At 36.4% G+C, this 11,984-nt stretch overlaps 1 protein-coding gene across 1 annotated transcript; it reads right to left on the bottom strand.

The window, feature by feature from the left end:
• Positions 1 to 2,280: 2,280 nt before the first annotated feature.
• Positions 2,281 to 11,580, bottom strand: LOC101862217. The gene is made up of 7 exons (XM_005108629.3): positions 11,249 to 11,580; positions 9,507 to 9,681; positions 8,780 to 8,925; positions 7,990 to 8,185; positions 7,130 to 7,300; positions 6,446 to 6,645; positions 2,281 to 5,112 (listed from the first exon to the last, which is right to left on the bottom strand). The coding sequence occupies exons 1-7, from the start codon at positions 11,309 to 11,311 to the stop codon at positions 4,882 to 4,884; spliced, it is 1,182 nt and encodes a 393-aa protein (XP_005108686.1). The 5' UTR covers positions 11,312 to 11,580; the 3' UTR covers positions 2,281 to 4,881.
• Positions 11,581 to 11,984: the final 404 nt, after the last annotated feature.

The following is an 11,984-nucleotide window of genomic DNA, read 5'->3' on the forward strand; positions in this document are numbered from 1 at the left end:
GATGCAATCTGCCATAAAACTCTCACTAAAACCAGTCCCTAATTGATGCAATCTGCCATAAAACTCTCGCTAAAACCAGTCCCTAATTGATGCAATCTGCAGGTGTTCTGGTGTGGTTTGCCCTTTCTTTCCTATCAAACACCTATCGTCCTGATCTCTCCTGCTTCTTTTTTTTGTGTTTGATGCTCTCTTGTAGTGCCTCTAATCTTCGGCACTTTAAGACCGTATTGTGTTGCAAGTGCCGTAAAACTATAACCAGAACATGACGTAATCTCTTTTCCCCCCCCCCACAAACACACCCTGCCTTGAAAGTTCCTAGTCTGTAAATAGATATTATAAACTTTATCTCTCACCTCTCTACCTTTCTACTATTGGTTAGCAAATTGTTGTTCTATTCACTTTTACCCCTGCAACAAGTATAATGGATGTGTATCTATATCATATATAATATATCGCTCATAATATTCTTTGCATTATTTCAAATACCATACTCAAGTTTGTTGGTTTTTAGATACTTTAATTGGTGCTACATTTGTTGCTATAAAGTGTCATCATCTTACTATGCGAAGAATCAATATTATTATTATCTATGATTCTGTGGTGGCCATTTTACAAACACAACCTGTTATGAATAAAAGTGCAACTGTTGAAGAAGAGAAAATGGAATAAAGAAGGAAACTATACCGGTACTATTACTAATCATTTGTCCTTTTTCTTCTTCTTTTTTTTTCACCTTGTTTTATGTTTTTAATTTTAAGTTTAAGTAAAGATTTACAATGTCAGAACACAGGTGGTCGGCAGGTTCTCTGGTGTGGTTTGCTCCTTCCCTCCTATCAATCATCTGTCATCTTGATCCCTACTCTTCTTTTTTGTGTTTGTTACTCTCTTGTAACACCTCAAATCTTCGGCACTTATAATATATGAGCTTATTGTGTTGCAAGTGCTGTAAAACTCTTACTAAAACTAAATTGTCAGAACAAGGAGACTGGGATAGATTTCACTGCCTTGTATGATTAGACCTGCTGGGCCACCCTTTGTCAAGGAGAAAAGTGGCCATATAAGACAGGTGGTCTTTTCTTACTTAGTGTCCTTATAATGTAAAAACATACGCAAGGGAAGAAATGGGAAGTGAACGTTTTTATAGATGATTGTTTTATACGGGTAGCCGTTACAGCAGGTTCGACTGTATATGTAATTTTCACGTACGTATCCTACAAGATGCCCACCCTAACCGGCGTCTGTAGCGGCTGGACATTTCGTCATCGCATGTAGAAGACGGGAGTTCACTTCAGGGGTGGGGAGAATTTTTATCAAGTATCTCGGTCTTTTTGCTGGAAGTGGAATGTTGTATCCCTCTCAGCCCAGGTAGGCCTTTGCAGGCAGGATCAAAGACCTACTCCTAAATGATTGAAATTATGTTGATGGGGGTGTTGAAAACACACATTTTAAGAAAAATGCTCACCTTTATTTTCACTCCGATTTGTAATTATCTTACTGTTGTTTCCAATATTATTATCATAAACTAAGGGACCTCGATGATCAAGAACGCATCTTTAGGGAAGACACTATTGAGACAACCTAACTGTTCTGTGTAAAGCTGAAACAGTTTTGAGTGATTTTTTTATGTCAAAAGAGGTTAACAAAAATTTCTCATGGACTCTTCAACACTTTGACTTTCATTCCATTCGGTTCTCACAGGAGGTCAGATTTGAGTCTCAGGCCTGAAAAATGAGGCAATCTTGTGTATCAGGTTACTCACTTACCTTCAACACAATTGAAAATTGCAATGAGTAAGTATTAGTATTAGTAACTTACAGTTGAGTATGGATATCTCGAACACGTTGGGGATTGACAAATATGTTTAACACGTGGCGGTTCAGTCGAGGAATGGCAAAATGTACAAACTATCCGTGATTTCAAGTTTTCCGTGTTAATGTTTTCTGTGCCTGACTGTACAAAAAGTACATGGATTGTGCCATGCAAAAAATGACTTAAATTTTAAAGAATTTTCCTCAGGGAACGCAGGAAGAAACTTTACCTCATGAGGGACTGGCTGAACCATAAGCTTGAGCTTGCATTAAAGAATAAAAAAAAGCAAAATTGCTTTTTCACAAATGGCATCTCATGAATTATTTTTTAAGGTTTAGAATGTAGCTCTCATTCTCTCAAAATAAATATGTGAAATCTTTTCACTTATTTCCTAATCATTCTGTACTTATCAACAAGTTATTGCCCAATGATATTCAGATATATCTTGAAACAAATATTTACCAACACAAATTGAAAAAAAAAATAAATGAGACTCTTTATTTTCAGATTTGGGTCATCAATAATACTGACAGACAACATAAGTCAAATAAGTGCATACATTGACCAAAACATATCTCATACCATAGAAAATTTCTTTGAGTTTTAAGTGCTCTTTTTGTAAGCCTTGTTTTAACACCTTCGTGACCACCAAAGAATCTTATTTATAATAACTTTATTTCCTGGCAGCATTACTTTCAAGACCAGTGACACGGAGAGTCAATTTCATTGTTCAAATTTTTTGTCTAAACAAAGCTGTCCCACTTTCTGTAAGCCTAGAAGAAGTCAATAAATTCCAGATTTTTGCTAAATTGATGTGAAAATGAAAATGTTTTATTTTTCATTTCTGAAAATAACCTCTTCTAATCTTAGTACAATTTATACTTGGCAAATTCTCTCGTACAAATATTTAAAGCATGCATGGTCCTGGCTGGTCAGCCAGTTTTACGCATGTTGGATCGCTGGTCGCTAAGGTGTTAACAGTAATGAGACACAAAACTTATCCACTGTTCAAAATGGCAAAAAATGTATGAAGACTAGCCTTTGGCATAGGCATTCTTTTCCACCCTCAGTGCACTATCACAATACAATGTACAGTACTAATATATGGCTCACTAAATACTTGAGCCATATTTGGCATTTTAATTACGTACAGTTGTTTTTTCTTTTATATATAAATAATAAATGAGAGTTTCATTTTAACTTCTTTCATTGCTTCCATTTATATTGTAGTTGTTCCTAAAATATGTCGTTTGGAATCTATTTCGGAAACATTTCGTACTTAAAAAAGAAAAACATAGGAATATACAACTTACATTTTAAACTTCTGTTCCGGAATACATTTTAAGAGACTAAAAAAGAAACTACATGCATGTATGGAAGCAAATCTAATAATTGCTTCAATGAGCTGTGATTAAAATTTTCATTAGATTCATTACAGTCATAGGTGCTTAGAATTAGGCTAATTACTAACTCCTACTGAATTGCCTACAAAATGAAATATATAACTAACTGCTTGGTTCTATTCTAGGTATAGAAAAAAGCATTATGAATAGAAACAAGAAGGAAATTTATAGACGGAAAAAAGCCTACAGGTAAAGCAGCGTTATTGCTTCAAAACAAAAATGTAATACTGTTAAGTTTTATAGTCGCATTATGGCAGGTCTTTTCATCATTCATGACTGTACTGTGCATTTGAGATTTTGTACAAATTTTACAGTCTTCTATGTTACACTACACAGTTGCACATTCTGATTGTAGTAAGCAAGTTTGCCAAAATTGACAATGACAAAATATATAGTGGTAATACATAGCATAGCAAAAATATATGTTCAGCAGTGTAATTTAAAGCTATCTCTCTGTTTGAGTTTGAAGGGCCAGTAACATTTTTTTAAATGTTCACAATGAAAATATTTTTTTCTCTCACAAATATTTCAATACCTCATAAAAAGTCATGAGTATCAATATTTTTTCATCCCTTAAAGTTTGAAAGAAATTATGATAGGATATCTATCCACTTTCAGGCACCCACATACACAGTGGAGTTTACTTAAACCGAACACGACTGATCCGAAAACAGAGGTAACCCGAAAGTAAATTAATCTCCCCCTTTTTTTTCTTCTAGTTCAGCAGTCTCTCTAAACCGAAAACCTGGCTAAACTGAAGAAAATTCGGTAGTCTCACAAATTTCAGTCTAAGCGAACACCACTCTATATTATTGTTATAGAAACCAACACCGGAGTTGGGCCTGAAGTGAGAACTTCACCACTTGTCTGACCACAGACATAAGGTGATAAAACACTGGCATTTCACCACCCTTCAACGAGAAGACTAAAGTTGTTGTAACTAGCAACAGCAATAGTTACCAAGCTTTGATGACTTTTCAGGTTAATGATGTTTTCATTAGTATATTTTGAAATTTTCATGTGATGACAAGCTAGGGGTCAAAGGATCACATGCCTTCATGGACGTCCAGGCCACATCACTGCTCCGGTTTGTAAAGTACCGGTGATGAAAAGAATCCTGTTTTTAAAAAACGGGGCATACTGCCAACAACATCATGTACGGATTTCACTTTTGGCAAAGGTTACTTATCCACTCCTCAAGGTTTCCATAGGTTCAAAACCAGTTTTACCTTCATTCTGAGTGTTACACAGACAAAACTTCTTGGAAGTTAGTGCTAAGACTACAGTGACTCTACCTTCATGAGTAAAAAACATATTTCTCTACAACAAGACAGCTCTTACAACAAAAGATATAACAATCTACTCTAGTAGTCTTAAGATCTCCCTGAATTTTTCACAAGCAAAAATGAGAAGTATAAATCAAAGTGAAATATTTTCATCTTTCATCTTCTCTACGAACATTTCTCCATCAGTAAACTTCATCAATATAATGCTCCAAACTATCTATATTGCTTCTGATAACAAAAACCAGGATGTGTATATATTTCTCAAATCATCCTATACAGTTAAAAACAAACATTTGAAAACAAAAGCAAAGAAAACAGTCAATCTCAATGGAGTATACATGGATTCTTCAAATGCATTTGAGGCAGAGATGTTAACGTAATGTTCAGTTTCTGAGCCAAGGCAGCTTAACAATCTTCTCTGCATCTGGCCACTCATAACGAGTCTGATACTCTGTGAAGCTGGGAACATAGCGAGCTGTCTGCATGGGCCTGCCGTAGATGCCAAAGTTGGGGGCTGGGTTGATCCTAAAGTCGGAGGTCGGGACGTCAGTATCGGGGGCCTTGAAGCGTTGCATGTACTCAGTTCTCCCAGGGAATGTGGTGTTGATGCCAGCCTGAAAACAAATATATGTCACTTGTACAATATCAACAATGTCATACTTACAAAATCTGTGTATGCATTAGAAAAAAAAGTTTTAAGTAGGAAACAGGGTTTCAGTGACTTTGAACTTTCTACAGTAAGGCATCAGGTAGTTTACCTTAAAATCTTTTCACTTTATGAGTTTTTCAAGAAGTTACAACTAAATATACATTTTTTAATGTGGTAATCAATTTATTAAATTTATCTTTTATATTAACTCATTAGCAAAATGTACACAAACTCAAAAAAGAAAAACAAAGAAGGCCTACCAGCTCTTGACCGCTTTTTTCTAAAGTTGAGTTATTCTGAGCAATGAAGAGCTAGTGTTTTAAGAACTGAGCCAATACATGTGTAGTTGTAAACTGAAATGTGACCCAGATATACAAATAGTAAAAGTACTCAATAGTTTGGTTATTATCAAGATTATATTATACTATTGGTTACTTCCAGTTAAAAAATCATAATAATCTGAGAAAGGTTAGGTCAGTGTAAGTGTAGCAACTTAACATTAAAGTCTACAAATAAGATGTCACCCCTTTTCCTTACCGGTAACTGAAATGTCTCACAATTATATTCTTTAAAAGCTACAATGCTGTCTGTAACCAAACTAGCAGTTGAGCAAAAACCATACAGGTCAGTTCTGACTACCGATTGGTAAAACAAAAAAGTAATAATTGAAATGGCTTTTGAGAAAATTCTTGTTGAAGTAATAGATGACTATTTCTGCATCTCTAAACTAAGACTGATCCCGAGCGTAGTCCCATAAAAAAGGTGGTGGCTGAAGTGTGCCATTAGTATGTCCTGCTTTTTTTTTCACTCTCCCCCTTACATTTCTGCCCATCAGTCTTGCTCTCTCAGGGTACTAAACGACTGTTATTGCACTGATGTGCTTCTCTACTTAAAACTAAATTCCCTGACAGGCTACATTCCCCATCATTCTTCGAACATCAGAGTGCGTTGCATTCATTTGATTCATCTGTGAAAATATGGGTGTTCAAAAATCGAAGCTCATGATTTAACCTGCAGGTTTGAAAGGCATAAGTCAGAAACTTGGCTATATTATCACTATCAAACTCAAATACAACACATGAAGGAGAAATGTTGCTTCATTCAATGTTCTTTCTCTCAGTTACTTTTTCTCATTTTATGCAAGTTTACTTTAATTCTTTATTTAACTTCAGCTGATATTTTTTTTTTGGGGGGGGGGAGATGTCTGAAATGAAAACATTGCATCTAAAAATGAAAGTGACGTAAAGCACAAAATTTAAAAATTTCATGTTCACAAAAGAAAGCTGCAATTTCCTCACCTGCTCTTGGACACTCATTTTCTCGTACGGCGCTGTGGTCGCTGGTCTCTGGTTCGCCAGCTTTTCCATCCTCTCATACTGAGAAGCAGCATTCATGGCGTTGAGCGTCTTCACCTCGTTCATCACATTGGAGCTCCGAGCTGCTCCGCCATCAAGAGGGCCAGTAGACTTGGGGTACAGGGAGTCGATTGTTCTGTAACCTTGAAACAATGAAAGAAGAACGCACAATACCACCAAATATTTGAATGAAAATGTCAGCTCTTGCAGAATGCTAAACCCCACAATGAGGTCATTCTTTGCAAAGTTCTTAAACTAGATTTTAAAAAAGTATTCTTCTTAAACACTACTGTGCAGCCTAATCTGCCCATGCCCATCCTTTGATGACTTTTTCTTTTAAATCTGACCGCTTGAAACTGCCCACTCCAAAGTAATCATCAGTTTTCACATCCCTGGAAAAACTAAATTTCATATATATATAGAAAGCAGGGCGTATGCATATATCCTGTGATTATCAAATTTTCACTGAGTGATTTGATGCAAAGTGAGCTATTTGCTTTTGCCGTATATACGTATTATGACAATGGCACAGCTAAGCAGCATTTTGACACATAAACTCTCATCAGTTCCTGGTGATCTTCTGCATATTTCCAAAGGTACATAATTCACGTGACTGAATAAGCTCACCTCTGGTAACCCTCATTCCAGGGTTGCAGTCTCCAAATCTGATCTGTTTCTTCATGGCTCCGATGTTGGAAGGGGGCACAGCGCCAAACTCACTAAATTCTAGACTGGGCTCACCAACAGTCCTCACAGTTCTGTTCATCACGCGTTGATCCAGGCCTGGACTTCCAATTGCTGGAATTTTTAAAAAAGAATACACACCATCTTTCAAAATAACAAATCTCATACATGTTGTTGTATGGAAATTTCAAAATGAAACTATTTACATCTGGTGAAATAAGAACAAAAGCTGCATCATAACATAAAAATATAACGATAAATTTGAATATTTCTTACTTCATGACAAGAACAATCAGCAACCACGACCTCTGTACAAGATGTATTTTCTTTTTTAACAGTCAATTCTAAAACAGACATAATAGGATTTAATTCTATGCTCTCTTTGCAAAATTGGACGGATATCCATTTGTTACAGATCACGGAATAAGTGTAGCTCTAAAGTAAAAGGCACAATGTTAAATATTACTTCCCTCCGCAGTACAGCACATCAACAGTGTTACATAATTTATTTTCCTACAGAAACAAAAGGTCAATAGATCAGATCCAGTGATGACAATGACCTGACTATGACAAGATAACATGTCTTTTTTATGTTTTGTGCACATGTTGATCCTCCCTGACATAAAGAGGGCTCTATTATTATTATTAGCTTAGTTTGAAAGGCAAAGGACTAAGGTGTCCAGGAAACAAGAATAAGAATCTAGTTTTCAATTTGAATCGTTTACTGGAGTTTCAAACTGAGCATTCCATTCTAGGTGAATTCATTCTTCTTTCCTTTCATAAAAAATAACTCAAAAACTTACTGGTATGAGATCGGTCCAAATTATTCATGAGCCCAATTTCTCCATTTTTATCCATCCAAGATGTTTGCATTTTGAAAGAATCTCTTGTTCCTCTTGTCAAATTTTGACGGTATCCTGTGTAGCGGTCAGTGACCCCCATGGTGTCTCCAAATTGCTTGATGCGGTCAGCGGCATCCAAAGTGTATGGCTCCATGTCCTGGAAGCCAGAAATAAAACACAAATTACAATCTCAATAATCTAGCACCCACAAAGCAAACACAGACATAGTGAAAATAGCACCATAGCAAACAGATTTTCAGGACCCAAAGTTTTTCTTAAGTTATAATATATTGTTTTAAAATATAGCCTTGAATTCAACCATTGCAAAATTTTTCATGCTGTGGGATCAAGGGTCGCCTGTCCAGTCGGCAAAGAGTGGTGAAAACTTCACACCTCCCAAGTGCTATTTTAGCCTCTCTGATAATAGCATGCGTCAGTCTTACTTTTCCACTGCCACAAGTGCTTGCATGACTGTTTGACCAACTAAAAACAGAAATGATTGAACGTCTCCATTGTTTCCACCCTTAACCCCACCCATCAATGTAGTTAGTATAAGCACAATCAACCAATGCCACCCCATCTCCGGCATGGTAACAGTAACAATGAATAGCATCAATCTACAATACCAGTCCAACTGCCAATGCCTCTTTCCTTTAAAATTAAAACACAAAAATATCTATCCATGGAACAAAAAAATATTCTGTCTCCCCAAAAATTACAACAGATGAAGAGCTCTGAATTATACACACACCTTCTGAGAACTCTTGAGGGATGAAATAGCCCACTGGTGCAATTCTCTAAGTTCATTTTCTTGTTTTCCAAGAATATTACGATTTGCCAATTTACTTTTGTAATCATACAATCTGTTGCCAACTTGATTGACGGCACTCAAAGCACCTGAAATGGAAAGAGCATAGTGGAAAGGTTATAGAGAACTAGTTACAGGCAGGCAAACCACAGCTTGTACATAATGTACCACAATTTTGATTTTTTAAATTAGTTCATATTTTTTCTCCTAGGTGCAAGTAGGCCCTAATTGCATGCCAACAGTTTGGCAAGACAGTCCAGCAAGTAATAAATTATCATCATAACTTGACTTTGAAATTGTTAAACTTCCCCATACGACAGATCTTTGCATGTGTGTCCAAGTGATTTCATCAGCTTTCAGTCATACCTTTTATGATGAAGGGAAGGATACCCTAGCAATAAGCATTAGATTCTGAACTTCTTATTTCTTCCGATGATAAAGGGATTAGGCCCTATCAGGTCTAATAATTTTTATAAGTTATTCATTTATAGATGCTTTGCCTATCTTTGCTCTTTGATATGATTCTGAAGTTATATTACTACATTAAAAGGAAAATATTAATTCCAATAGGCATGAACTATGATTCAGAATAGTGACAGCAGACTGCACCAACTTGAACATAAAAAAATGGGATTTACGCTACATGAAATTATCAACAAAACCAGCTTACCGGACATGTGTTCATTGGTCTGTCTTGAGGTGAAGTTGCCAGGTTTACTGCGCCAGTCTTGAGAAGTGGATAAAAATGTATCATCCAGGGCAATATGTTCCAGGGCATTGTTTATCACAGACAACTCTCTTGCGATTTCCTCTGTCACATAGAAGTTTCCAGACTGGAGGACATCCTGAGAAAGAAGAGTCATCATCGTTTTTGCATGATTATTTAAAGGGCCATCCATACTGACAGGAGTAGCAATTGTGGTTTGGAAAACTGACTGGCTGTCACTTACATTGACCATTCCTCTTATTATCTAGCTAGGGAGAGAGTGGAAAAGGGAGGGATGGGGTGGGGGGGGGGGGCATTTTGTTTTGGGCCAAAACTCCATCAAACAAGTGTCTCTCTCTAGTTACATAGCAGTCTCGTCCTCTGAGAAATTCCCTCTATAAAATGCGACTGGGCAATCTTTGCTATAGCTGGTATAGTAAGGGCTAGCGGTATGCTTACAGTAGGAATACCAAACAAAATCATGGGTGGCTCAAAATTGAAAATGAAATAAAGATTAGCGCCATATATTCTGACAATAACATGTCGCAACCTCAGAGCTTTCTTGTCCAATCTCCATTCGTAATAACAGTGAAAACAGTTCATAACAAAAGGTAAGCTAAGAAGAAGTCACATTTTCAAAGAAGAAAAAAATGGAGATAGGACATGAAAGCACTGAGGTCGTGATGTACTGACAGTTGAGTAACTAAAGACAGGTTCAATAATAAAATAATAGATAAAATACTGAGTAGGCTTATTTAATCATAAAATCATGTACTGTTCAATGCTGTCTCATCCTTCATTTGTTATCAACAGAGAAACCAAATTGGCAACCAAAAGTGCATGATTTTCATGCAAAGTTACGTATCGTAACTGCATGGGTAGCAACAACAGTTGCAAGTTAACGTTGATAATAAAAATAGTGAAAAAATGAGTCTATAATATTGTCTTTTTTGGCATCCTCAAATAAGCAAAGAGCTTTTTAAATGTTGATAAATATTAGTTTGGATTTACTTGAAATTGAATTAAAATTATCAGCAATAAATATTGTCTGTTATCCAGCCAACAAAACGAGGCAGATTCTAGATCTAGTTGTTTTGCCGAGTTAATAAACAACTCATGCATAGCTTACTCACCGAATGTAAAGAGGAAGTAAGGCAAAATGTAAACCATGAGGATACATGGAAACAGAAGAAACATTTGCATATTAAAAAGACCATGCATGCCTTTGAAGACAAACTTTTATTTCCATTTTTAGAATTGGTGTATTTTTCTCTGGAAAACTAGATCTATAAGCTGGTTGTTCACTTGATCTAATATAGTAGTTATAGCAGCTAATGTGGTGGGATTTTTAAAAAAAATAATATTAAAGACCCAGATAGAGAGCTGTGGATTTAATTTCTACTAAAATTATAAAAGACATAGATCTAGATCTAATAAAAAGAACAGAGGAAATGAGCTTGATATATTATGTCACCCATGGTTTTTTTTGACAGACCGTATTCTCTTTCTCATGTTTTATTTAAAAAGATTTCTCTATATAAGCAGGATAGAGTAAAGAATTCCATGATCAAATATCAGAGAATATTATAAGCGGGTTAAATGCCGAACCAACTCGTCTTGAAGACCGGATCGTAGCAACGCAGACGAACTCTATACTCTATGACTCTATTATACATAAATAGATCAATCTAGTGACTTAAACTTGCCTGGATGTCGCCTCTGACCGCACTAACGGCATTACGCACAGCTCCGCCTGTTCTCATAGCCATATTGATGTTCCTTCAGAACAAAACTGAACTGAACTATAATATGAAACTGATTAATACAGGGTGTGTTTTAGAGTGTTCTTCAAATACACCATAAGGGGTCTCTGAGCTTCCTTAGTGATGACTGTGGAAGCGTTAGCAACACGAAATTTCGGTGTTCCTTCAAACAAAAGATTTCGATAGGCCTAGGGGACGTAATAATAACGTTTACGTCGTCTTTGCTTTGTATCGAGTTTTCCTGAACATGTGTGCAATATTAATATTATTATGAGTGTTCGATGTACGCATCAATTTTTTTTTAATGTTTGGTAAGTGTTTTGCAGTGTTCGCAACTGCATAAGGTCATATGAGGGCGCGGGACATATTAAACATTTGCAGTTGGTAGGAAATTTTGAATTTTGCCCAGGTGGCGGCCGAAGCTTACTCTTGACGATTTAAGACCACGTCCAAGGGGTCTTTAACGTGCGCAACTTGCACAACGGACTTCCGAGATTTTTCGCCCTTGTCCGAGAAGACTAGGTGTAGATCTTTCCTGCTACAAGATCAGGGGTGTGGCTGTAAGACACCAGTAAGAAGAAACCAATGAGTAGGCCTGGCAGGAGAAATGCTGCAGAAAGATTAATTAAGGAGCCTGGACTGTGTGTGTGTGTGTGTGTTGTGTGTGTGTGTGTGTGTG

The sequence above is a fragment of the Aplysia californica genome, unplaced genomic scaffold, assembly GCF_000002075.1.
Source record: "Aplysia californica isolate F4 #8 unplaced genomic scaffold, AplCal3.0 scaffold00705, whole genome shotgun sequence".
Classification (NCBI taxonomy): domain Eukaryota; kingdom Metazoa; phylum Mollusca; class Gastropoda; order Aplysiida; family Aplysiidae; genus Aplysia; species Aplysia californica.

Bases quoted from the DNA above. Each gene is read 5' to 3' on its own strand.
- LOC101862217 (XM_005108629.3), bottom strand. From the start codon at position 11,311: ATGGCTATGAGAACAGGCGGAGCTGTGCGTAATGCCGTTAGTGCGGTC. The intron at 8,186-8,779 runs GTGTGTGTATAA...TCTGGCTTCCAG, and splicing joins CCCTCAAGAGTTCTCAGAAG to GACATGGAGCCATACACTTT. The intron at 6,646-7,129 runs GTGAGCTTATTC...CATTGTTTCAAG, and splicing joins TGGAATGAGGGTTACCAGAG to GTTACAGAACAATCGACTCC.